Below are 27,677 nucleotides of genomic sequence, written 5' to 3'. Positions count from 1 at the left end.
AACAACACTGCCAATCCTTGGGCAGATGGCAGTCGGGGAAGGGCAATGAAATGAGTCATCTCGCTAAAACGGTCTACTACCACCCAAATGACTCTGCATCCCGCTGAAAGGGGAAGGTCCACCACAAAATCCATGGAAATATGAGACCATGGCCTGAGAGGGACATTCAAGGGCATAAGTTGCCCGATAGGCAAGGAACGGGGAACCTTATGCTGTGCACAAACCTGACATGAAGAAACAAACTCCTTAACGTCTTTAGAAAGACCAGGCCACCATACTGAGCGGGAGACTAACTCCAATGTCTTAGAGATCCCTGGATGCCCGGAAACTTTGTTATCATGGAACTCAGTCAAAACATTAGCTCTCAGGAACTCAGGGACGTAAAGACGACCAGCAGGAGAATTTCTAGGAGCTTGGTGTTGAAGCTGTTTTAACTGGGTAAATAAATCTTGTCTGAGGCCTGCCCAAATGACTGAAGATGGAAGTATGGGAGTAACAGGACTGTTATCATGAACCGGAAGAAAACTGCGTGACAGAGCATCTGCCTTGGTATTCTTGGAACCTGGCCTGAAAGTTATAATAAACTTGAAACGAGTAAAGAACAAAGCCCAACGAGCCTGCCGGGCATTCAGCCGCTTAGCTGATTCGATGTATTGCAGATTCTTATGGTCAGTCAATACTGAAATGGTATGTGTTGCTCCCTCCAGCCAATGCCTCCACTCCTCGAAAGCCCATTTTATTGCCAGTAGTTCCCGGTTACCAACGTCATAGTTGGATTCAGCGGAGGAGAATTTCCTAGACATAAAGGCACAAGGATGTAGTTCCTGAGACTCTGGATCCTTTTGAGATAGTATAGCCCCTACTCCAACCTCCGAGGCATCAACCTCCACAACGAAGGGCAATCCTGGATTGGGATGTCTAAGGACTGGAGCCGAGACAAAAGCTTGTTTCAAGGCCCGAAAGGACAACTCCGCTTCACGCGACCAGTTGGTAGGATCCGCTCCTTTCTTTGTCAGGGCCACAATGGGAGCAACCAGGTCGGAGAAGGAATGAATGAACCTCCTGTAATAATTCGCAAACCCTAAAAAGCGCTGAATTGCTTTTAAATTGGTGGGTTGCGCCCAACTAAGGATGGCCTGAAGCTTCTTTGGTTCCATGAAAAATCCCCGAGGGGAAATAATGTATCCTAAAAAAGATACCTCCGTGACATGAAACTCGCATTTCTCCAGTTTGGCATATAGATGATTCTCGCGTAACTTTTGAAGAACCTGACGCACCTGGGTAACAATAGAGTCAGAATAAATCAGGATGTCGTCTAAGTAAACGACCACGAATTTCCCTAGGAAGTCACGGAGCACATCGTTAATGAGGTCCTGGAAAACTGCTGGAGCGCTAGACAAGCCGAACGGCATCACTAGGTACTCGTAGTGACCCGACTGAGTACTGAAGGCTGTCTTCCACTCATCTCCGGACCTGATTCGGATGAGGTTATACGCTCCTCTTAGATCAATTTTGGAGAAAATCACAGCCGAACGCAGCTGATCAAAGAGGACAGAAATCAGCGGCAGAGGATAAGTATTTTTAACTGAGATTTTATTTAAGGCTCTATAGTCAATGCAAGGTCTGAGCGAGCCATCCTTTTTCTCCACAAAGAAGAAGCCTGCACTTAAAGGAGATTTAGATGACCTAATAAATCCTTTCCCTAGGCTCTCTTTAACATAGTCATTCATGGCCGCAGTTTCTGGCCCGGATAAAGCATATAACCTTCCCTTTGGCAATGCGGCACCAGGAACGAGCTCAATGGCGCAATCATAAGGCCGATGGGGAGGCAGAATGTCTGCATTGCCCTTGGAGAACACATCAGCAAACTCCTGGTACTCCACGGGAATGAGTTCAGGAATTGCAGCAGCTATTCTGACTGGAAACGAAATACATTCCTTATCACAGAAGGCACCCCATTGAGATATCTCCCCTGACCGCCAATCAATGGTGGGATTGTGAAAGGCCAGCCAAGGGTGACCCAGAACCACTGGAACTGCTGGGCAATGGGTAAGGAAGAACTTGATCTTTTCAGAATGAAGAGCTCCTACCGTAAGTAGTATAGGGGGTGTACAGAGGTAAATAACCCCATTGGACAGTGGACTCCCATCTAAACCATGCATGGTGACACTCCTACCCAAAGATAACTGAGGAATGCCTAAGGCCTTGGCCCAAGTTAAATCCATAAAGTTTCCTGCAGCTCCACTGTCGACAAAAGCCGACACCGAGGAACTGAGGCTGCCAAAGGAAACCTTAGCTGGGACTAAAAGGGAGTTATGCGAGGAGATAAGCTGCAGACCTAGGTGAACCCCCTCACAATTCACCTGGTCAAGGCGTTTCCCGACTTATTCGGACAATTACGAGCAAAATGTCCCTTACCCCCACAGTACAAACAAAGACCAGAGTTTTGCCTCTGGCTCTCTCTTCAGGAGACAACCGGGAGAGACCCATCTGCATGGGCTCCTCTATGTCCTCAGGGATGGAATATACACACGGAGATGACCTGACCGATGCTCCTTTTTCAGCCTACCGCTCTCTGAGACGACGATCAATCTTAATAGAAAGCTCCATGAGTTTATCGAGAGTCTCAGGAGCGGGATACTGGAGGAGACTGTCTTTAATAGATTCTGATAAGCCGAGGCGAAACTGACTGCGCAGGGCTGGGTCATTCCAGCCACAGTCATTCGACCACCGGCGAAACTCCGTACAATAAACCTCTGCGGGATTCCTACCCTGTCTGAGAGCACGCAACTGACCTTCAGCGGATGCCTCTCTATCAGGGTCGTCATATAACAGTCCTAAAGACCCCAAAAAAGCGTCTACTGACAACAACACCGGATCATCTGCTTTTAAACCAAATGCCCAAGTCTGGGGATCCCCCTGGAGCAAAGAAATAATAATCCCGACCCGCTGAGATTCAGTACCCGAGTAGATCGGTCTTAAACGAAAATAAAGTTTACAGGATTCTTTAAAATTAAAAAAACTCTTTTCTATCCCCAGAAAAACGGTCAGGCAAATGCATTTTTGGTTCAGGAACTACCCTCGGGGAAGTTCGTAAAAGATCTTCCTGCGACTTCACCCGAAGGGAAAGATCCTGAACCATCTGAGTAAGTTCTTGAATCTGACTGACTAAGAGCTGACCAGGATTTGGTCCTAACCCTGTTGGATTCATGAGGCCGACAATTTCTTACAAAAACTGAATAAGAAAAAATTAAACTCCGTTTAATATTAAGTTTTGGTATGGCCGGTAATAATGTTATGATTCCAGCACTCCTGACCGGAGGAGATTTTATGACAAGGACCAGAGTGCTGGAATGGAATGCAGGTAACGGGAGCAGGGAAGACTAGTTGCCCCTGGCGCCCTAACTCTATTGTCTCACCCGTGCTATCGGAAATCCCCTGCGAGACTATGGTTTCTTGAGCCCCTGGCAGCCACGTTTGAAGGGCGGATTATGTCTGCCCAACTCCGGTGCCCCCCGGTCTTAGGGAGAGACAAAGGGAAATCCGAGGCAGGATGATAACAAGAGGACCTCTGACTGACAACAGGCCAGGGGCAACAAGCTAACTAACAAAAACAGAAGTATGTGCGGAAACCCGCCAGGGAAAAGGACAACCAAAATCCACTTGTCCAATACTCCTACCCAGCACCGCCGGATACCAGAGTGGACCCGTGGAAGCGGAACCCTCCGCAAAATGCTCCAAAACACAAATAATAAATAATAAAGCGGACAAGCCGCAACACATGGCAAGGCCGCGACTCACAAACACCACTGGATGTTATATGGTGATTAGTCAGGACTCCAGGAATAAGATGACAAACTTCCGAGTTCAGGACTTCCGAATACTGGAATGACCGGATACAGCAAGACTGGAACAGACTCTCAGCAAACAGAAACAGCATGCAGGAAGCTATTACCGGCGTCTGTGAGAAGCCCTGGGAGTGTATTTAACAAGGAGTCCTCCAATCAGCTGCCAAAAGGCTGATTAGAATAAATGCCGTGCAGCTTACATGCTGCATGGCCAGAGAGCAGGAGAATACATTAACTCTTAAAGCCTAGCAACGGGGAACACGGTCCGCCAGTGGCGTCCCCGTTGCTAGGGTCCGTGCGGCTCAGCGCGCCCGGCATCCAGCATTGCCAGGGAGCCGGCGGCTGTCCGCGTACGGCGTCCCTGGTTGCTAGGCGCCGGGCCGCACCGACGAGCGGACCCCGGCGCCTAACAGTGATGAGAGGTACATAACTAGGATAAGGATGTATTACCTCCTCAAAGGTCATCAGAGACTGACCCTTCCCTGGGCCCTCAGTCATCCTTGTCAATAAGTAGTAAGTCAATAATCCCCCCATCCATATAATTATTCCCAGGCTTACAACCGATACTCCAATCTCGATGGCCCGTCTGGATCTTTTCTTCACCTGATTGGGGTTTAGCAACACTGACTGTCCCACATAATTATCAACATACATCTTACCAAACCAGGCCATTTTTATTATCTCTTAGTCTCTGGTTACTGAGGTTCCTCAAACAGAGCCTGCAAGTTCAACGATTCTGAAGCTTCTTCCTCTGGAGGCTTTTTCTGGGACTCTGCTCTTCCCGTCCTCAGTCACTTTCTTGCAATGCAATGCATGTATCCAAGCCGATTTCTCTGCAACCTTTACTGCCGTGGGCATGGTCAACAGTACTTGGTATGGTCCCTCCCACCTGAGCATAAGAAATTTCTAACCATTACAAATTCTCCTGGTTTCACGTCATGGCATTTCAAGTCAAATTGATTAGCACCTTTAGAGAGAATTTGTCCTTTGTGTATTTGTTTGAATTGTTCATGCAAGTCTAGGACATATTTTGTGTTTAGATCATGTAGGGTGGAGTGGCTTTATTCTGGGCCTATCATCAGGTTGGGATGTTTTCCAAATAACACCTCGTAATGGGACACACTGAGAGGAGGTTTGGGAGTCACTCTAATACCGTGTAGTATGATGGGCAGTGCCTCTACCCAGTTTAGGATTGTCTCTTCTATGACCTTGGAAAGTTTATTCTTTATGGTATAATTAGCTCTCTCCACGAGTCCAGCTGCCTGGGGTCCATAAGGACAATGGAGTTTGGACTTGATCCTACACATCTCTTGGAAGACCTTACCCGTGAAGTGTGTGCCTTGATCTGACTCAATGATCTCTGGAATACCATATCTAGATACAAACTCCTGTACTAGTTTCTTAGCTGTGAAATGTGCTGTGCAGGCTACCGCTGGGTAGGCCTCAGGTCAACCACTGAAGACGTCAACACAAACAAGTACATATTTGAAATTTCTACAGGGTGGTAATTGGATGAAGTCTATCTGTATTGCCTGGAAAGGTCCTCGGGTATGTGGGATATGGGCAATTGGTGCTGGGACAGTCTTACCTGGGTTCTTCCATAGACAGATAAGGCATGATTGAGCTTTCTTACCTGCATAGGATGAGAAACCAGGGGCAGACCAGTAGGCCCTGAGGGTCTTTACCATACCTTCCTTTCCCAGATGAGTGAGCCCATGGGCTGCCTCAGTCAGGCTTGGTAGAATGGCTTTTGGTGCTACCGGTCTTCCTGTCATGTCCCTCCAGATACCAGAGGAATCTGGATTACACCCTTTGAGCTTCCACAAGGATATTTCCTGCTTTGAACAAGATTGGTACAAATGCATTAATTTTTCCAATGTTACAGGTGAAAATATTTGTTATGAGATGAGACTCCGTATCTCTGGCACGGAACCATGATTGTTTATTGCCACTGAGGCTGCTGCTTTCGCTGTTTGATCAGCATAGGTATTTCCTTTCTACACCGGGTCTGTATCTCAGTGTCTCTTATATCTAGCCTTGGAGTGCATAAAGTCTGGGTCACCTTTTCACCATCATGATCATCTACCTTCTCCCCACTTTGTGACTGTCCAGTCACACCTGGGAGGAAATTTGATGGATTCAAAGTTGTGCAGCGCTGCAATATTATGTTAGGAGGCTTAAGAAGCACAAGTTCCCATTTGGTTATCCTGGACGCTGTGATGTGTTTTGTGGCGGAACCGTTTAGTAAAGCAGCAACTGTGTGCGGGACATTCAGGTAGAGTGTGTGTGCCAGAACTATATCTGCTGTCTTGTCAACAAGTGTAGCTGCTGCAGCCAACGTGCACAAGCATTGGGGCAGCCCCCTAGCTACTGTATCCAGCTGTGTGCTGTAATATCCCACTGGGCAGTTCCAGTCCCCGTTTTTCTGAGTTAGTACTCCAGCAGCACAGCCGTCGAGCTCTGTACAAAAGAGAAAAAATGGTTTAGTGTAACATGGGAAGCCCAGAGCTGGGGTGGCAGTGAGGGCTTCCTTCAACTGATGAAACGCTAGTAGTGTGGTGTCATCATGGCTGACAGGATCAGGCTTTTTTTTAGATACCAGTTCCTGGAGATGTAGTGCTATAGCAGCATATCCTGGTATCCAGTGTCTACAGAAAGAGGTCATCCCTATAAAGGTGCGTATTCGTTTTTGGGTGACTGGCAGAGGCATATTCTGTATGGCCTGGATGCATGATGGTAGGAGATGGCGCTGTCCTTGGGAGAGGCAGTGACCTAGATACTGCACTTTCTGCTGGGACAGCTGCAATTTGGCTTTGCTGGCCTTCAACCCCATGGAGGCGAGGAAAGTCAACAGGGACACTGAGTCTTCCCACGATTCCTCCTCTGTCTGTTAACACAATAACAAATCGTCAACATATTGAATAAGCACTGAGTTGTGTGTTGGGTACCAATTCTGCAATATATCATGGAGGGCTTGGCTAAAATAAGTAGGAGCATTCCGTTGCCCCTGGGGCATACGAGTCCAGGTATGCTGTTGACCCTTAAATGTAAACGCAAACAGGTACTGACAGTCTGGATGTAATGGAATGGAGAAAAACGCTTAGCATGGGTCAATAACTGTAAAAAAAACTGCATCCGGCGGGACCTGCGTAAGGATCGTAGCGGGGTTGGGCACCACAGGGTGGCAAGCTTGTATGACTGCATTAAGCACACACAAGTCCTGCACGATACGGTAAGTTTGAGCGGGGCCCGGTTTTTGAACTGGAAAGATCGGAGAATTTGCAGCACTGACGCATTTGCGCAAGACCCCCTGGTGCAGAAGTGAGCGGATGGATGGTTATGCCCCTTCCTCCACTCCCGGTTTCAGCGGGTACTGCGTGATGCATGGTGGGGACTTTCCTGGCTGCAGCTTTACCATAATAGGGTCCACATCTTGAAGTAAGCCTACCTCATCCTTATACTGTGCCCACAAGGAGCTGGGAACCGCTTGCAGTATGTCTTCACGCATATGGGAGTTGGTTTGCTCAAGGTGCAATGACAGGAGTGGGACTGGTGTGTCTACCAGCACTTGTGCATTGCTTTCTAGTGATTTGGGAATGTCTAAGTAAATACCATCCGCTGTGCAGTAAATGGTGCCTTTGAGTTTACATAGTAGGTCACGGCCCAGCAAGTTTGCTGGTGCGTTGGATGCTAGTAAGAAAGCGTGTGTATCATTCAATGGTCCTATCTGTATATTACTATCAGCTAGTATTGGTAAGTGCTGTAATTGTCCTGAGACTCTGACCGCTGGGACCGTGTGCCCTGAAAGCGTCTGTGAAGGTAGTGCAGTGGTAAGTAGTGACTTAGCCGCTCCAGTGTCTAGTAAAAAAGAAACAGGTTCATTATTTCCATGCTCAGTAACCGAGGGTTCCTCAATGTGTTGGCATTGCACGCTGCATAATGAAGACACTGGATGGCTTCAGTATGATTGCCGCTGCCAGCGTGACAACTGATTGTGTGGGCCGCCCTGATTGCTCACATGGGGTCCTTGGTTATCATACTGGTGGTAAGGAGTCTGTGTGGGGCAGCTGGGTGTCCCCACATTTCCATGTGGGTATAATCTGTGCTGTGAGATCACCTGACTCCTGCAATATCTAGCTCTATGGCCGTACTTACCGCATGCAAAGCATGCCATTAGGTCTGGGTGTCTAGAGCCCTGGTATACCGGACCTATATTTCTAGGTGTGTACTTACCTCCCTGCGATCCCTGCCATGAGTTTCTATTCTGCTGACTATGTCTTGGCTGTCTGGGGTCCCAATGGCTTTGTGTAGGTGGCCCCTGAGTGTTTTGAACTGTCTGTGGGTTGGTTATATTTGTCTGTTGCTGAATTTGTGCAGGAGTAATCTGATCTACAACTAGGACTGGGGTGGGTTTGACAAGAGTAAGTTCATGCGCTCTTGATTCCCCCACTACAGTGTTTACTGGGGAGGTTCTCCATGCTAATTTAGTGGTTTTGAGAGCTGTTATTACTGCAGGTTTTAGACCTTCAACAAAACATTTGACCAGCATGGTGGAAGCCTCATTTGGTTTAACTATCACTTCGCCTGCAGTAAATGTGGGCACCATTAACTTAAATCTGTCAAAATACTCATCCACTGTTTCATTATCTGTCTGTCTGACTGAAAACAAGTCGTCCCATTTGAGGACTGGTGGGTATAATTCCCGCAGTCTAGTATTTAGTGCATCTATTTTGGCCTTAGTTGGGTCGCTGAAATCATTTGTAGCAAGATCAATGCTTGTAGCAAGTGATTGCGCTAAGTCTTCAGGTAAACAAGTATACAATATCTGCTCTAGATCCCTGCAAGTAAACTTATGTACATAATACTCCTGTGAGAGGTACTTGCAAGTGGCATCTGAATCTTTCTTGGGTTGGGAATCCTGCTTTTATACTTAACAACTCAGGTTTTGATAATGGGTAACTGGCCTCCACTGAGGAAGCTGGCACAGCCGGGCTAACAATGGTATCTCCTTCACCTTTCACCTCTGCCCTACCTGGTAATTTCATTCTACGCATAGGGTTCAATGCTATAGTATCAGTATTAGTTTCCATAAGTTCTGATCTGTGGGTACCTGTATGGTGTATGCTGCAAGCTGATCTTGAGTGTCAGTGTCAATTACTTCTTGTTTCCCCATGCGATGAAATACCCGCTGTCCTGAGTTATTTAGTATTTTGTAATTAAACCTTGGTCCCTGTCTGAGTGTTCTAATTGACTGTACAATTTGCTGAGGTGTACTGGTGACATTGAGACATGCCTGATAACCGCTTATATATACAGGAGAGGCCACCGGTGGAGTAGCAATGGAAAGCTTAGGTAGCGGAAGCTGATAGAAATCAGGGGAAGAAGCAGGAAGATGTGAAACAGAAGAGTCACTTGATATTATAGATGCCAGTTGCTGGATATTGTCATGTAATGTGTCTACATCCTGTGTTGATTTCCTATGCTGTTCTTGTTGTGGGCTTGCGTGGGCATAGCTATATGTAGTGGGTGAACTGTGTGTTTGCTGCGTGCTGCCAGTGAGTGGTGGGGGGGCTCAGCTTGGTGCGCCCTGTGCTGCTGGAGAAGTGCCAGAAGCTGGTGGTTGTGGAATATGAGACGCCTGTGGAACGTGAGAAAGTGTATTTTGAGAAACAGCAAACTGGATAAGAGTTGTGTCATCCTCAATAGTTGAAATATCATTAGGTGCATTTTGTAGTGACTGTAATTCTTTCACAGGGTATAGTGATGCTGGTAATGATGTGATATTATTGTATGGTGGAGGATTGTTATGTGAGTTTGCAATGTCAGTAAATGTTTCAATACAGAGGTTAGTCTTAACATTATCTGCAGTCCAGTTACACATTTCTTTTTTCCATAAATCTTCCCGTAATAGGAAATGGTATTGCCTCATTCTGTGTGATGTCATTACACTTTGAAATAAACTGGACGCACGGTCGCCCATAAATGCTAAGCATACAATTCACTGCGGTACCATCATTACAATTTGACAAGTCACTTCCCGTTTTTCAACACCTCTATCTTATTTTTCCCAATTTAAAGCCCAGACTGCTCTTTAGTGGCCACAAAAAGAGTCTCAAATAGACAGCGTAGCAGCGTCTTTCATAAATGTGGTTTTGCCAAACGTATAACTTATAACAACAAGTGACTCACTTCCTTATTACCTCATTCCTGATTTTTCATCAGTTATCCAAATTTTCTGAAGTAACAGGTCTGTAGAGCGTGCCTTTATAGGTAGATCATCCAGATAGGGGACAGTCGTCACACCCTGCTTCCGAAGTAGGGCCATTATGACCGCCATGACCTTTGTGAACACTCTGGGAGCAGAAGAGAGACCAAAAGGAAGGGCCTGGAACTGGAAATGAGTGTCCTGTATCGCGAACCGGAGAAAAGCCTGATGAGGAGGCCAAATGGGAACATGTAAGTATGCATCCTTGGTGTCTAAGGACGCCAGAAACTCGTTTTGCTCAAAACCCGCAATAACAGACTGGAGGGATTCCATCTTGAACTTGAATACCCTCAAATACGGATTGAGATCCTTCAAGTTCAGGATTGGTCTGACCGAGCCGTCCGGCTTTGGTACAAGAAACAGGCTTGAGTGATAACCCTGTTTCCGATGATGAGAGGGAACAGGGATCAGTACCTTTGTGGATAGAAGCTTCTGGACCGCTGCCTGCAAGGCAACTCCTCTGTCATCAGAAAATGGTAAACCCGTGGTGAAGAAACGCTGAGGCGGTTGGGCTTGAAAATCGAGCTTGTAACCACAAATGATGAGATCCCTGACCCAAGCATCTGGACAAGATTGTACCCAGGCCTTCCTGAAATCCCACAGACGAGCTCCCACCCTGTGGTCTCCCAGGTGGGAGGGAAGCCCGACATGCGGTGGTAGCAGTGGAGGACTTAACCACTGACTGGGTTGAGGCTGTGGAACCTCTGCCTCTGCCTCTATGGCCACGGGCAACAGAAGCTCCTCCCCTGCCCTGTCTTTGAAACCTAGAAGGAGCACGAAAGGATTGAAAGGAGGGACCCCTATAGGGCCCGCGAGAGGCTGGAGCAGCAGAAGGAAGATAAGTCAACTTACCTCCAGTAGCCTGAGAAATCCAGGCATCCATATCCTTACCAAAACAGGACCTCTCCTGTAAAGGGCAACGTTTCTGCTGCCCTTTTGGACACCATATCCACCTGCCATTGCCGCAGCCAGAGAGCTCTGTGAACCGAAATTGCTAAAGCGGAAATCCTAGCTCCGAGAATACAGATGTCCTTGGAAGCCTCGCAAAGATAAAGGGCTGATTCGCAGATGTGTTCTGCCAGCAGAATAAGTTGATCTACTGGCAAATCATCACGAAGTCCAGAGGACGATTGTTCCGCCCAAGCTTCCATTGCCTTGTTGACCCAACAACCTACCTGCGCCAGGCGATGTAATACCCCCGCCGCCGAGTAAATAGTCTTCAAGGTGGATTCCAACTTCCTATCCAACACTTCCTTCAGCGAAGTTGCTCCAGGAACCGGCAGAACCGTCTTCTTAGACGAGACACCGAAGGATCAAAAAATTGAGAGGTCTCATAACGCTTCCTGCTATCTGCGGGAAAAGGATAGGAAGACAACATTTTTCCTGATACCTGAAATTTTGCATCCGGATGTTTCAAGCCGCCGTTATGAGCGCATCCAGCTCCTCCAAAACAGGAAAGGTCACCGACAGGCATTGGTTGGTGACAAACCTTGAAGGGCATAAGGTGTTCTGCTCCATCTCCTCCACCTGTAATACTGAGCGAATAGCAGTAATAAGCGCCTCAATATCCTGAGCTACTGGTTCAGAGTCCTCGTACACCTGATCGTCATCAGTATCCTGTATATCTACCACCGCCTCATCTAATAGAGGCATATCATCATCAGATTCCTGTAACACAGAGGCTAGCAATCTCTTTTTTGAAGCCTGTGGAGGGGGACTAAAGGACGGGGCTTGGGAAGGGATTACAGCCCTAGAGAGCCCTTCAACTGATTTCCCCAGGGAACGAGCCCATGCTGGTTCAGGCTCCGGTATCGGGAAAAGCTGTCGAACCCGGGCCGCCTCTCTATCTTCCTGAGAAGCCTTCAGTTCCCCAGTCAACAGGGACATAACCTCTGTGAGCTGTGTTGTCCAACCAGGGGCGCTCTGGGGCTCTAATGAGGGCTGAGCAGAAGGCTCCGACCCACAATCCTCACATAAAAGGGAATTTTCAGACTGTCCCTGGGAGAATTTTACAGAACATTTCTGACATTGGAAAATTTTCTGTGCTGCCTTGGAGCCCTTTCCTGCCATAGCAGCACCTGTCACCCTCCCCCCCACACACAGCAATAGGCAGAAGGGGAGGGGGGGGGGACAGCAGGGAGAAGCGCAGCCACAGCAGCCCTGATAGTAAAGGTACAGGTGCCTCACTGTTCCCCTAGTGCCCCCCAGTCCCCACTGAAACTGTCTCACTGACTGGAATGATGCCTCTGAGTCTCCCCTTCTCCACTCTGCAGCTTTGTAAAATGGCTGCCAGCGCGCGCTGAGTCCAGCGGTGCAGAGCGGGGTTAAGCCCCCCCCCGTAATGGCGCCAAATTCAAACTTGCAAGGCACCTCCAGCGGAATCCCCGTGCCGGCTCTGTGGGCCGCGCTGAGCGAGGAGCTGCGAGCGGAGGGAGCGGGAGAAAGTGAGCCGGGGACGGAGACCAGAGCGGGGAGCGGGGAGTAGGGAGAGCCACTGTAAATTAGAGCGGGGAGTGATGTGAGCCGCCGGAGACCAGAGCGGAGAGCGGGGAGTAGGGAGAGCCACTGTAAATTAGAGCGGGGAGTGATGTGAGCCGCCGGAGACCACAGTGGGGAGCGCGGAGTAGGGAGAGCCACTGTAAATTAGAGCGGGGAGTGATGTGAGCCGCCGGAGACCACAGCGGGGAGCGCGGAGTAGGGAGAGCCACTGTAAATTAGAGCGGGGAGTGATGTGAGCCGCCGGAGACCAGAGCGGAGAGCGGGGAGTAGGGAGAGCCACTGTAAATTAGAGCAGGGAGTGATGTGAGCCGCCGGAGACCACAGCGGGGAGCGCGGAGTAGGGAGAGCCACTGTAAATTAGAGCGGGGAGTGATGTGAGCCGCCGGAGACCAGAGCGGAGAGCGGGGAGTAGGGAGAGCCACTGTAAATTAGAGCGGGGAGTGATGTGAGCCGCCGGAGACCAGAGCGGGGAGTGGGGAGTAGGCAGAGCCACTGTAAATTAGAGCGGGGAGTGATGTGAGCCGCCGGAGACCAGAGCGGAGAGCGGGGAGTAGGGAGAGCCACTGTAAATTAGAGCGGGGAGTGATGTGAGCCGCCGGAGACCACAGCGGGGAGCGGGGAGTAGGGAGAGACACTGTAAATTAGAGCGGGGAGTGATGTGAGCCGCCGGAGACCACAGCGGGGAGCGCGGGGGTTTGTGGTGCGGCTGAGTACTTTCTCTTAGCTCCTGCATTAGAGATCAAGCAGGTGTTTACTTACTGGGTGAGCCAACTGTTTAGACTAAAGTTTCTACTGCTGCTTGATGGAGTGTCCCCGCCACCCGCAGTGGTGTCTGGCCACATATACTTACCACTGCTGTGCTGCCGGAATCTTCTGCTGACGGAGCGGCCCGACACGCGCCCAACGCAGCGGTGTCCGGCCAGCTCCGGAGAGCTCAGTGCCCATCCCGAGCCGCATGCAGCTGTGATGGGACCCCGCCTGCAGCTCCCAGCGGTGCAGCCTGGCAGTGGCAGAACTGCCAGTCTGTGAAGAAGAATTTTTTTTTATAATTTATTGAGAAAACCCAAGAGTGACCAGCTGCCTTGTGCACAAAACAAAGACTGACTTGGAGGGGGACATAGTAGGGGAGGAGCTAGCCACAGTGTTAAGAGTTTTAAAGTTCCAGCTCCCAGTGACTCCCTACTATATCCCCATTGTAACTGTGCTCCAGTGTCCCCTAGTGGATAAAGGAGAAATATACAGATCCCACAGCGGGCTCTCCCCCTTTACTACATCTGTACCAGTGTCTGGTCGTGGAGGATCCCTGGAGGAGCTTGGGGATCTCTAGTCATGGACCCATATACTGGAACCTTGTTGTTGTGTCTGGAGGCCATGAGGGCCACATCCGGCTGGCCCCACTTGTGTAACAGGAGCTGGAAAACCACTGGGTGTAGGTACCATTCTCTGTTGTGTACATCGCGACGGCTGATGAAGTCTACATCTTAGTTTAGAACTCCTGGGATGAAGACCGCAGCGATGGTTAGGAGGTGGCGTTCGGCCCACTGCAGAACGTGAACTACTTCCTTCATTGTCAACCAACTGTTGATTGGATTGGATCTGAAAGGGTTTGCCCTGAAGAACTTCCAGCACCAGAATGAGTTCTCTGTAGACAACTTCATAACTCAAGGTCGTTTATCGGTAAGCAGGTTTCTGCATGTAAGTTGTCTGGTTACTGCGCCCCATCCGGAGACTGGCATCCGTGGTAAGCAATACCCAATCCAGGATCCATAAGGGTCGCACCTTGTTCAGATGTGCCGTCTGGAGCCACCAGACTAGTGACAGTCTGACCTTCGGAGAGAGGACCATCGTCTAGGGACCAGAACTGATGTGGTTGTCCATTCATCCGGGTCAGGATCAGGTGTCGTAGAGCGTAGTGCTCAGATCTGAATTCCCCCCTTTGTCTGTGTGACAGGAAGGAGGAAACTGATTCATGCAGTTATCTCCTTTTACAATGTCATTTATTTATCATCCTGATTGGATGGAAAAGACATGGAGGGCTTACCCCTGGAGATAGTGTATTACTGTATAGAGTGCTGTGACCCCTGTGTAGGTATTATACCATCTGCTTTCTGTGTAAACATCTGGCTGTATGATATCCCCTGGGAGAAGGGAGGGGCCTGTTTTTTTGTTTTTTTATTGTGTATTCTCTTATGTCCTAGCGGATGCTGGGGTCCATATTAGTGCCATGATTTGTATATATATGTTTCTTTGTGCCTTTGAGAATGATCCCACTGTTATACATTATAGGTAGTAACGTGTGATACGCTTCGGGTAGTAACAAAGTGGTCATTGTAAGACATAGTGGTTACCAGAAAAGGCCACTTAGGTTGTATGCAGTAGTAACGCTCTGCAGGGAGCACTTAGGTTGTATGCAATAGTAACGCTCTGCTGGGAGCACTTAGGCTGTATGCAGTGGTAACGCTCTGCAGGGAGCACTTAGGTTGTATGCAGTAGTAACGCTCTGCAGGGAGCACTTAGGTTGTATGCAGTAATGACGCTCTGCAGGGAGCAATTAGGTTGTATGCAGTAGTAACGCTCTGCAGGGAGCACTTAGGTTGTATGCAATAGTAACGCTCTGCAGGGAGCACTTAGGTTGTATGCAGTAGTAACGCTCTGCAGGGAGCACTTAGGTTGTATGCAGTAGTAACGCTCTGCAGGGAGCACTTAGGTTGTATGCAGTAGTGACACTCTGCAGGGAGCACTTAGGTTGTATGCAGTAGTAACGCTCTGCTGGGAGCACTTAGGTTGTATGCAGTAGTAACGCTCTGCAGGGTGCACTTAGGTTGTATGCAGTAGTGACACTCTGCAGGGAGCACTTAGGTTGTATGCAGTAGTAACGCTCTGCAGGGAGCACTAAGATTGTAAGCAGTAGTAACGCTCTGCAGGGAGCACTTAGGTTGTATGCAGTAGTAACGCTCTGCAGGGAGCAGCTGTAAAATGTTTTTTTTCTGAGATCACAATTCCGCTGTGAAAGGATCTCATAAATTTGATAAATAAAACCTGTGTTTAAATTTATTTTTATATTTCACTTGCTTATATCAATTATTGCTCTACCCATATACCCATACATAGGTAGTGCTGGTATATAAATTATTTTATATCTTTCATTCTTATGTCAAAGTCGAAAAATATCATGATTCACTATTGCCTTGTACTAACCCCAATGCACATGCCCGCTGCTCGTGCACCGACTCCCCTGTGTGTACGCATCCCCTCAGGTTGTGTAAGGGACGCTCCGACGTCGCCTGCGCACGGAGATGTGTATTTACGGCGGTGTTTGTGTGCGACTAGCGAGCGACTCGATCGCAACATATTTAACCTTTATAGGGCGTTTTGTAGATAATATTCCCCTTAACAATGTCAGTAAGTTTGTTTAGTATAAACGGTTTTTGGACAGAGGGATTCCTCTTTGCATGATACGAAGGGTCAGATAGGGGTTGAACAGTAGTGTTTAGTATCCAGCTGTAGAGTATTTTAAGGGTAATATTGCTATGATAGTTAGGAAAGATTTGCATATTCCTTCGCATAGTTATTGCCAGAAGTAGAAAATAAATTGTATTTTATCTATAAATTACACATAAGTGGAGGGTAAGTGAATGGAATGCAGACATGAATTTCCCGCAGACTAAGACACAGTGGCCTTATTTACACTAAGCTTTGAGATTCTATGAAGAGGGCTTACACCTTTGTTTATGAATAGGACCAGGTTTCTCTCCAGAAGAATGAGTGCTGAGATGTCATTGTCTCAACTGAAGGAGGGGACAGTGGGGTGAACAAAGCCCAGAGACAGAGTTTGTTTGGAAGATCCAAAACAATAGCTTTCCTCAATATAACCAGACAAAGAGGAATTTAGAATACTAACAAGTCCTAGCCATCGCCCACTTCTTGGACTAACCAATGATCCCAGGTGCAGTACATGTCCCACCCCCTAACCAATGGAAAGAGAGCACACAGTATCTATTGTAGTATGTCTTGAGTTAGTAAATAAATATAGCTTGCAATAGGCTTGGTCACACAAGACTCTGCAAGGTTTTCACACTGAAGGCTGGGTCCCTGGTCCAGGACTGCGCTTGCGATTCATCCCAACGTGTGTAAGTTTCTCTGTGACCATCTTGTTCTCCTTCTGTGTTAGCCATTTACTCTTTCTCTCTGTTCTTATTTGCGATTGTGTCGATATTGTATATTTATGTAAAGTTATTCTGTTTAGGTATTAATGTTAGTTTTGTAGTGTATAAGCTGTAACTGTTTTCCCCTTTTTACATACTAAAATCATCTAGATAAAGGTTTTGGAACCTTACAAGGTATTGTGTGTTTATCATTACATTGCTAAGGGTACTCTGAGCGTCTCAATCGCTCAAGCAGCTTTTATATTAACAAGGTTAAGAAGCGTTATATCATTACAGAATGTCAGTGTTAAGGTTTACAGTATAAGTATATCCTTTCAGTGTATTGCTAACAAGGTTTACTGTGTGTCATCCCGTGAGCGTCTGCGCCGCTCGTGTTCCTCTCGTGGGCACAGCGTCCGCTACGCTAGTAGCGTAGCATTACGGTAGTTGGCCGCCTATAGTGTGCTCGATGCCAAGCGTAAACCCGCGAGCGTATGTGTCGCTCGTGCGTCGCACTCACGGTCTAGCGTCTGCTATGCTAAGTGCGTACCATTACGGTACCCCGTACGCCAATTGCGTACTGAGTCTCTTACCAATATATAGTGAATGTTATAAGATAAAGAATAGGCTTTATCAAGTATTTGTCTTTCCATTCTGACAATCAATTGCCTTATGTCTTGCCTATTGAAAAATCTTTACCCTGAAACATAAAGAAAAGAGTGCACCACACATTAAGGCTTCTTTAGATACAAGCCCACTAGTGTTTTTTTCTAAACCCCCTAACCAGTCATTGCAATTTGCTTAATGGCGCACCTCCAACCTGATTAGCTAATCTTTGGTATTAACACTTTTGGATTATTCCCTCTATCGGTTGGTTCATACATAGAAGGATCATAAAACAATTATCATTTGGGCCTGTGCATAGTCCCTCAGATTTAACGTCTTCCCTGGAAACACTTGTGGATGGAGCCCTTCATTCTCTTTGCCGGGATTCAAGGGTTGACAATCTGTTGAAATCAGAACACTACATTTTGGCCACCGTGCTCGATCCTAGGTTTAAAGCCTACGTTGTATCTCTCTTTCCGGACACAAGTCTGCAGAGGGGGAAAGACCTGCTGGTGAGAAAATTGTCAACTCAAGTGGAACGTGACCCGTCGCCAGCTCCTCCTTCATTTTCTCCTGCAACTGGGGCTGCAAGGAAAAGGATAACATTTCCGAGCCCACCCGCTGGACACAAAAGTAACAATACAAGTGACACATTAACAGGAAATTGTTTCTGTCACCATAGCTACAATTATCTGGATATAAGATAATACACAGACACATAAAAAGACAACGGAAATCTTTTGTTTTTAACTTCATTTCATATCTTTAATACACAGATTTTTCTCTATATTTTAAACTTAAAAAATACTTTACTCTGCACAACATGGATAAAATATCCTTAAAGCACAGAAACAATTCAAGTTACATTATAGTATTGCAGGTAAGTAAAACAGATACATATCAGAAGAGCTAAAACCCTATGGGGGTCATTCAGACCCAGCCGCAATAGCGGCCCCCAGCAGTTTGCTGGTGGTGGCAAAATACACATGCGCAGCGGCCGTGCACACACATTGCGGTCGCATCCCTGAGGGGTAAACGCAGGCGGGCCAGGACTATTTTCCAGGGGCTACATGATGTCACATCTGCGATCATCTCTGATTAACCCCCTATAAGCTTCCAGAGTGCACCTCATATCTCATCTTTTCCAAGTTACTACAAATGATATGAGATCGGTAGCAGCACTACTTTCAGGATTATTACACAGAACACACATAAAGGCTGACACAGCAAATAACAGTAACACATACAAGGGATTAATTAGAAATAAGGAAGCATAATCATCACTAAGTCTAATTATCAACTGATTCTGTGCGGGACCCATACACCTCGTTACTGTCTCCAGCAGCCCCTGGTACTGCACTGCAGCCATCCACCCTGTCTCCCCCCCCCCCACTACTGCCACATCTCACCCCACAACTGCCACCCACCTTGTCCTCTGTCACTACTGCCACCCTCCTTATCCTCCCCCACTACTGCCACTGCCCTGTCTCCCCCTCTGACACCTTAGCGCTGCTTGGGGACAATATTACCCACAGACAGTGCCTCCGGCAGCCCCCGCTACAGCACTACTGCCACCACCCTCTCTGCCCCTCTGACATCTCAGAACTGCTTGGTGATTCTTGGTACTGCTGGTAACAGTCCTTTGTCTCCAGATGGAAGTAAGCAAGCAGGGCAGTAAGGAGGCAGAAGCTGCTTCTGTTACCATGGACCCTGGTCATGTAGGGCTGGGAGAGTCAGTAAGATTATGTAATAGAGTCACCATCTTACAGGCAGCCGGTGAAGGGAGCAGAGAGTGGGTGTTATGTGGCAGGAACGGGCTGGTTAGGTAATAGCCTGGTTGCTGCATTCTGTACAAGCTACAAGCGGTGCAATTATTTTGCTGGGTGACCCAGGTAGAGGACATTGCAGTAGTCTATGTGTGATGATACAAGTGCATGTATGACTGTAGGAAGATATTCTGAGGGAAATAAGTGCTGGAGTCTGGCTATGTTCCTCAGATGAGGATCTGATTGTGGCTGATACGTGATGTCCAAGTGTCACTCCGCCATCCAGGACACCAAGATTACGCATAGGATCAGCATTTTGTAACTCTGAACACCCAAACGTAAGTCTGGTTGGTAGGCAAAGCTGAGCTGTAGCCCTGCGTTGGTGAGCTTCTACCATATGGACCTGTTTCACCAGGACTGTGTCACAGCCAACTGGCATCACCCACACCTGGAGCTCAGCTAGACAACCATTTAGGATTGGTACTGGGTTCTCAGTACCTGGAGCAAAAGACAGGTCATCTTTAGAGTAGTGGTAGATGAGGGCATGACATCTGATTATTTCACCCAGTGGTAACATGTATATTGCAAAAAGCATAGGAGATAGGATAAGAACCTTGAAGAACAACGCATGGCAATGAGTATACTCCAGAAGATTAAAATGGTTCCTCACCTGAGTGATGTCGAATTGTGTGCAACAAGAGCTTATTTATTTCTCAGAGTTTGGAAATGGACTCTCACCTGTGTGACTTTGCTGATGTGTAACAAGTTGTGATTTCCGTGTAAAACATTTCCTACACTCAGAGCAAGAAAATGGTTTCTCACCTGTGTGAGTTCTCTGATGTCTAACAAGATGTAATTTGTGAGCAAAACATTTCCCACACTCAGAGCATGGAAATGGCTTCTCACCTGTGTGACTTTTGTTATGTCTAACAAGATTTAATTTTTGTGTAAAACATTTCCCACACTCAGAGCAAGAAAATGGCTTCTCACCTGTGTGACTTCTGTGATGTATAACAAGATGTGATTTACTTACAAAACATTTCCCACACTCAGAGCAGGAAAACAGCTTCTCACCTGTGTGACTTCTGTTATGTCTAACAAGATCTGATTTGTTTGCAAAACAATTCCCACACTCAGAACATGGAAATGCCTTCTCACCTGCGTGACTTTGCTGATGTGTAACAAGATGTGATTTCCGTGTAAAACATTTCCCACACTCAGAACAAGAAAATGGTTTCTCACCTGTGTGACTTCTGTTATGTATAACAAGATGTGATTTACTTACACAACATTTCCCACACTCAGAGCAAGAAAATGGCTTCTCACCTGTGTGACTTCGCTGATGTGTAACAAGTTGTGATTTGCAGGTAAAACATTTCCCACACTCAGAACATGGATATGGCTCCTCACCTGTGTGACTTCTGTGATGTATAACAAGACCTGATTTGTGTGCAAAACATTTTCCACACTCAGAACATGGAAAAGGCTTCTCACCTGTGTGACTTCTCTGATGTATAACAAGGTGGGATTTCCAGGTAAAACTTTTCCCACACTCAGAGCAAGAAAATGGCTTCTCACCTGTGTGACTTCTGTGATTTGTAACAAGATCTGATTTGTGTGCAAAACATTTCCCAAACTCTGAACATATCAGTGGCCTTTCACCTGCCTTACCTGTGCGTGGGTTAATAGGCTTTGTGTTCTGTGTAAAACATTTGGCATCTATAGAACACGGAAACACTGTATCTACTGTCAGAGCTGTAACAGATGCTCCAATATCAGAGTGATCAGGAGAACATTTCCCAGGATCAGAGGGATCAGCTGATAGAGCTGGATGTATAATTGGGGTAATGGGTTTATCTCCTGGAGAATCCTGTCTATTGTCATTATCTTTTATGTCACAATCCGGGGATAACATTAGATGTCCTTCTGAGATATTCCTGCTTGTGTGTCCATCTGCTGGAAATAAAATACATTAAGGAAATGTGACATTTTCTGTAACAATATTAATCTTGTAAACAATAGAAGACGACTTTCTGGGACACTTAATTGTAAATGTGTGTGTATAGTAAAACATAACTTTTAATGAAGGCTTTATAATATTGTGTCTCAGACTATCATTGTGTCCACCCTCCTGAGAACACGCACAATAACAAATGTAATATTATAATAAGACTTAGATATCTCTCTCTCTTGTACTGGTAACTAACCATGAAGTATAAATGGAGATGTAGTCACTCGCCAAGTCCTATGTCAGCACCAATGTAAAACAATGGATGGGGAACATATCGTATGAATTGGAGATTCTAGATGAACAATAACATCAGTCATATGAGCTGATGGATCAGAGAAATGTCTCCTAACGTTACTCCTGGAAGCATTGGTAAGGTAGCATTCCTTTATGTGTGTGCTCATACGCTGGTAAGCCTGTACATGTGTTACCCTTATATAACGTATATTGCTACAGCAGAGTAGGTGTGGAACAAGGTACTTTACATGCAATACACCATATGATACCCTGTAATCATCATCATCACCTGCTAGGTTATAATCTACTTTCTCTGACGTCCTAGAGGATGCTGGGGTCCATTTTTACCATGGGGTATAGACGGGTCCTTTGAGAGCCACTGCCACTTTAAGAGTTTAATAGTGTGGGCTGGCCCCTCCCTCTATGCCACTCCTGCCAGACTCAGTTTAGAAAATGTGCCCGGGGGAGCCAGTCACAGCTAGGGGAGATTCTAGGAGTTTTATTAGTTTTTTATTTTCTAGAGTTAGTTAGGTTTCAGGAAGGCTGCTGGCAACAACCTCTCTGCTTCGTGGGCCTTGGGGGGGGGGGGGGGAATACGAACCAACTTCCTAAAGAGTTAATGGTTCCCTAGTCCGCTGACAGGACACTGAGCTCCTGAGGGTGCTGATCGCAAGACCACGAGGCGACTGCTCACTCCCGCAGCATGGCCACCACCCCCTAACAAAGCCAGAAGAAAGTAAAGTGGTGTCAGTCAGTGTATGTGTTCCCTCCACTTCCACTCATCCCAAGGATTCTCAAACTAATAAAAGGTCAAGAGTTCCAGCGACCGTCATTGCTCTGAACTGGCCAAGGCGTGCTTGGTACGCGGATCTTCTAGCATTACTGCTGGAGGATCTGAGGCCTCTTCCTCTTCAAGAGGACCTTCTACTGCAGGGGCTGTTTGCCGATCAAGACTTACAGCAGCTACGTTTGATGGCATAGAAGTTGAACACCAGATCTTAGCTCGAAAGGGCATTCCGAATAAGGTTATTCCTACTCTGATCCAAGCTAGGAAGGGGGTAACGTCTAAGCATTACCATCGGATTTGGAAAAAGTATGTGTTTTGGTGTGAATCCAAGAAGTTTCCTATGGTGGAGTTTCAACAGGGACATTTTCTCCTCTTTCTGAAGTCGGGTGTGGATGTTGGCCTACGCTTGGGCTCCATCAAGGTCCAGATTTCGGCATCGTCTATTTTCTTCCAGAAACAATTGGCTGCTATCCCTGAGGTTCAGACTTTCTTGAAAGGAGTTCTGCACATCCAACCACCCTTTGTGCCTCCTATGGCACCTTCGTATCTTAATGTGGTGCTGCAGTCCCTGCAATCAGATTGGTTCGATCCTTTACAGGAGGTTGACATAAAGTTTCTTACTTGGAAGACGGTCATGTTGTTGGCCTTGGCTTCTGCCAGACGTGTGTCAGAATTGGGCGCATTGTCGCACAAGAGCCCCTACTTGATTTTCCATGAGGATAGAGCTGAGCTCAGAACGCGTCAGCAATTTCTCCCTAAGGTTGTGTCGGCTTTTCAACCAACCTATTGTGGTGCCAGTGGCTACTGACACCTCAATTACCTCAAAGTCCTTGGATGTCGTGCGGGCTTTGAAAATCTATGTGAAGAGAACTACTCGTCACAGGAAGTCGTATGCACTATTTGTATTTTATGATCCTAACAAGATTGGGTGTCCTGATTCTAAGCAGACAATTCACGCTGGATCAGGCTCACTATCCAGCATGCTTATTCCACGGCAGGACTGCCAATTCCAAAATCTGTTCAGGCCCACTCTACCCGTAAAGTGGGTTCTTCCTGGGCAGCTGCCCGGAGTGTCTCGGTCTATTCAGCTTTGTCGAGCAGCTACTTCGTCAGGGTCGAACACGTTTGCTAAGTTTTATAAGTTCTATACTTTGGCCTCTAAGTACCTCATGTTTGGTCAAGCATTTCTGCAGGAACCTTAGCACTCTCCCGCCTGTACAGGGAGCTTTGCTACATCCTCATGGTACTAAATGGACCCCAGGATCCTCTAGGACGTAAGAAAAAATAGGATTTTAATTACCTACCAGTAAATCCTTTTCTCGTAGTCCGTAGAGGATGCTGGGCGGCCGCCCTGTGCTTCGTATTCCGGCATTGTTATTTGGTTCAGTATTGTTGGTTCAGCTGTTGCTGAACTGTTCCAAGTTGGTTAGCTTGGCTTTCCTTTTTGTTATGCGTGAGCTGGTGTGAATCTCACCATCTGTGTATTTCCTTCTCTCGAAGTATGTACGTCTCCTCTGGCACAGTTTCTAGAGGGAAGGGTCAGCTTACTCTATTAAACTCTTAAAGTGCCAGTGGCTCCCAAAGGACCCATCTATACCCAAGGGTACTAAATGGAACCCAGCATCCTCTACAGACTAAGAGAAAAGGATTTACTGATAGGTACTTAAAATTCTATTTTTACACCCCCATCATCAGTGTCTTACCTCTAAATCCTCAATAGTAATAAGGATGATGTGTGTACAGGAAGTATGATATAGAGAAATACATATCAGAATCTATACAGCTGCCGCCATACTTCTGCTTCTCATACGTGTGCTACTGGCAGCAGTGAACATCTGAGTGAGAGTGCAGTGAAGACAGCAGAGTCTGATGAGAAAGAGATTGGATCTGCCTTTGCAGGGATGTACCACACCTGTCACCCATGTTAGTATATAAAACAATAAATAAGAGGGGTGTGGCCTGAGTCCATCCAGGCGTGCTTTCTGGAGCTCTCCTCAGTAAGTGGCTTCTTATCTAACGTACCTGATAACTCTCAGTCGCCGCTGGGACCAAGACCCAATCTATTAAGTCCACCACTCCTACTGCCCTAAAGCCGCTCGCTCTGCTCACTCCGGGCACTGTTCACTGCCGCAGCCTAGTGACGCCTATGAAGCCACGGGCTGTATTCTGGGGCTATGTGCGCCCAGTCTTTCCTGCACGCTCCAGACACCTGACTTGGAGGCGCTTTTGGCTAAGGTGGGAGTACTTGCTCTCCATATAACACAGGTGCTCAGCTCCCGCTACTGCTGGGGACAGAACGGTCTGCCCACAGTCACTGGCGCCCGGCGGTGATATTGGGAAGTAAGGTGGCAGCCATTTTATATCCTGGTGTCGGCCATCGCATGCTTTGCCTTCTGCCTTCAATAAGGCTTAATATAAATAAGTGTCCTGATGGCTGGACCGGGGTCACTACATTAAATTGAAGCATTTGCTTGGAGGTGAAACTACCTTCTATTTATATGGTACCACTATCATCTACTTCCTCTCAGTCTACATGCAGAGCCCAATATCAAGTATCATCTGAGTACAGCTCATTACACTCTGATTACAACCTCACAGTATATTGGCCCTCATTCCGAGTTGATCGCTCATTGCCGTTTTTCGCAGCGCTGCGATTAGGTGAAAAATCGGCAATTCTGCGCATGGTACGCAGCACTAAGTACTTTCACACAAAACTATGCAGTTTTACACAAGGCCGACCAACGTTTTTTCATCGCTCAAGTGATCGTTGTGTGATTGACAGGAAAAGGGTGTTTCTGGGCGTAAACTGACCGTTTTCCGGGAGTGCGCTAAAATACGCAGGCGTGCCAGGTAAAAACGCATGAGTGGCTGGCCGAACGCAGGGCGTTTGTGACGTCAAACCAGGAACTAAACAGACTGCAGTGATCGCAAGGAAGGAGTAAGTCTCGAGCCACTCTGAAACTGCAGGAAAATATTTAGTAGCAGAACTGCTAACCTTTCGTTCGCACTTCTGCTAAGCTAAGATACACTCCCAGAGGGCGGCAGCCTAGCATGTGCACTGCTGCTAAAAGCAGCTAGCGAGCGATCAACTCGGAATAAGTGCCATTATTTTGTGGATTTATCCACTGAATATATTTTTCCATTTGTGTCTCTCTGGACTGAGTACTTCACGTCTGTGATCACGCTGACCTCTAATGGAATTTCTCGGTCATTACTGTGTTATTTGAGTTGCAATACATCATGTTTACTTGAAATTTTGGCACGGATGCCCCCGTCACACTAAGAATGTCATTTTGAACGGAGTCATCCTGACAGCTTACTATTGCTCCTTTTATTTATAATTCGTTTGTATTTTCCTATCTCTGAGAGGTCAGTCTCTTTGTAGCCGGCTTATCATGCCTCCAAAAAAGGTTAAAAGGTACCAAATCGGCCCCACCTGTCCATCTCTTTGGTACCTTAAATTCAGGTGGTTCTTCTGAGACCACTACATCATCTGCTTCTTCTTGTCAGACGCACAGCCCAGCTGTAATGGCTGAAGACGTCTTAAGACACTCTAGATGGTCCTGTTACTCTACGCTCTATACATCGTACAGAATAAGATGAATGAGATTGCTGCATCTCACAAAGATCTGATTTCAGCACATGACACCTTTCAGGAAGACATGGTCTCTATTCGTGATAAAGTCGTTGATTTAGAAGACAGGTCTCGGAGAAATAATATCAAAATAATGGGCGTTCCGGATTCTGTTACAAATGCTGAGCTTTATGATTATGCCACGGTCCTCTTTTCAGAAACTTCCACTGAAGGCTTCTGCCGCGGACCTTCTTATTGATAGGATCCATAGACTCCCAAAGTCCAAACAGGCCCCTATCCAAGCACCGAGGGACACTCTGCTCAGGGTCCACTTTTTTCATATTAAAGAACGAATTCTACAGGCTGCTTTGCCTTCCTCATCCACAGCTGAGTGCCTGGATAATCTGCAGATATTTCCAGATATTTCTCCTGTGACGCTGGCCAAAAGGCGTCTATTCCACCCAAGGAAATGTGCAATACAAATGGGTAGTTCCTACTAAGGTTATTGTTATGCGAAACGGCGTCTTCGCAGTGATACCTTAAACTGAGGATGGCCCTGCTATTCTGAAATAATAGGATTTTAATACCTACTGGAAAATCCTTTTCTTGTAGTGCGTAGGGGATACTGGGATGGTTTTAGTACCATGGGGTATAGATGGGGTCCATTGGAGCCTGCACTTTAAAACTTCTTCAGAGTGTGATGGCTCCTCCCCTCTATGCCCCTCTGTAGACATAGTCTAGGAAAACTGTGCCCGAGGAGACGGACATACTTTGAAAGGAGGAAAAGAGACAAGAAAGTGGTGAGAGAACGAACCAGCACACAACATAACAAGAGGATAGCAACACTAACCACAACTTGAACATAGGGACAGCAAAAGCAGACCCAAACTACAACACACAAGAACAACTCTTGCTGAAAAATATCAAAGCACAGAGGTGGGCACCCAGTATCCCCTATGGACTACGAGAAAAGGATTTACCGGTAGGTATTAAAATCCTAATGTTCAAGGGGATACTGGGATGGTCTTAGTACCATGGAGAAGTTGCAAAATCCCAAACTGGGTGGGAGAGTGCTGAGACCCCATCAAAACTGATTGACCAAACTGAAGATCCTCAGTAGCCAAGGTGTTAAACCTTTAAAACTTTACAGCGTGTTCGAACCCAACCAAGTAGCTGCCCAGCATAACTACAAAGCCGAGACACCCCGGGAAGCCACCTAGGAAGAACCCACTGACTGTGTGAGTGGGCTTGAACAGACCTAGGCAGCGGCAAAGCCGCCGAAGAGTGAGCCTGTTGGATCGTAAGCCTGATCCAACACGCAATAGACTGCTTCGAAACAGGACAACCAATCTTTGAAGCATCATAGAGAACAAAAAGCAGTCTGATTTTCTGAGTCGAGCTGGCCTCTTGACATAAATCTCCAAAGCCCGAACCACGTCCAAGGACATTGGTGTAACAGACGTGTCAGTGACAACCAGAACCATCATCGGCCAATTGATATGAAATGCTAATACCACCTTAGGCAAGAACTTCTAGCGAATTTTAGGCACCGCTCTATCCTCATGAAACACGAGAGAAGGACTCTTACAGGATAAGGCCCCTAATCCCAAAACACGCCTCACTGAGGCCAAGGCCAACAACATGACAGCCTGCCATGTCAAATACTCCATGTCCACCTTGTGGAAAGGTTCAATCAAACCGATTGGAGAAAGGCCAGAATCAACTTGAGAACTCACGGCGCTGTGGGAGGCACAAAGGGTGGTCGAATATGAAGGACACCTGTCAAGAACATCTGGACCACTGGGAAAACAGCCAATTGTTCCATGGAGAAAAAGACAAGGCTGAGATTTTAAATTTTATGGAGCCAAAACGTAGGCCCACATCCACAACAGCCTGCAGGAAGTGCAAGATATGTCCCAGATGAAAATCCACAGTAGAATAC

The 27,677-nt window shown here is 46.9% G+C and overlaps 1 protein-coding gene across 1 annotated transcript in view; it reads right to left on the bottom strand.

The window, feature by feature from the left end:
* Positions 1–18,768: 18,768 nt before the first annotated feature.
* The window catches only part of LOC134983668 (oocyte zinc finger protein XlCOF22-like), a 49,040-nt gene continuing 40,131 nt past the window's right edge, over positions 18,769–27,677 (bottom strand). Inside the window, exon 6 of the mRNA XM_063949333.1 lies at positions 18,769–21,082. Coding sequence (XP_063805403.1) covers positions 19,836–21,082 — 1,247 coding nt within the window. The 3' untranslated portion in view covers positions 18,769–19,835. The remainder of the gene's footprint in view (positions 21,083–27,677) is intronic.

This window comes from Pseudophryne corroboree (assembly GCF_028390025.1).
Source record: "Pseudophryne corroboree isolate aPseCor3 chromosome 3 unlocalized genomic scaffold, aPseCor3.hap2 SUPER_3_unloc_20, whole genome shotgun sequence".
NCBI lineage: Eukaryota > Metazoa > Chordata > Amphibia > Anura > Myobatrachidae > Pseudophryne > Pseudophryne corroboree.
Note: the sequence above shows the minus strand (reverse complement) of the source record. Positions and strands in the feature narration are given on the sequence as shown.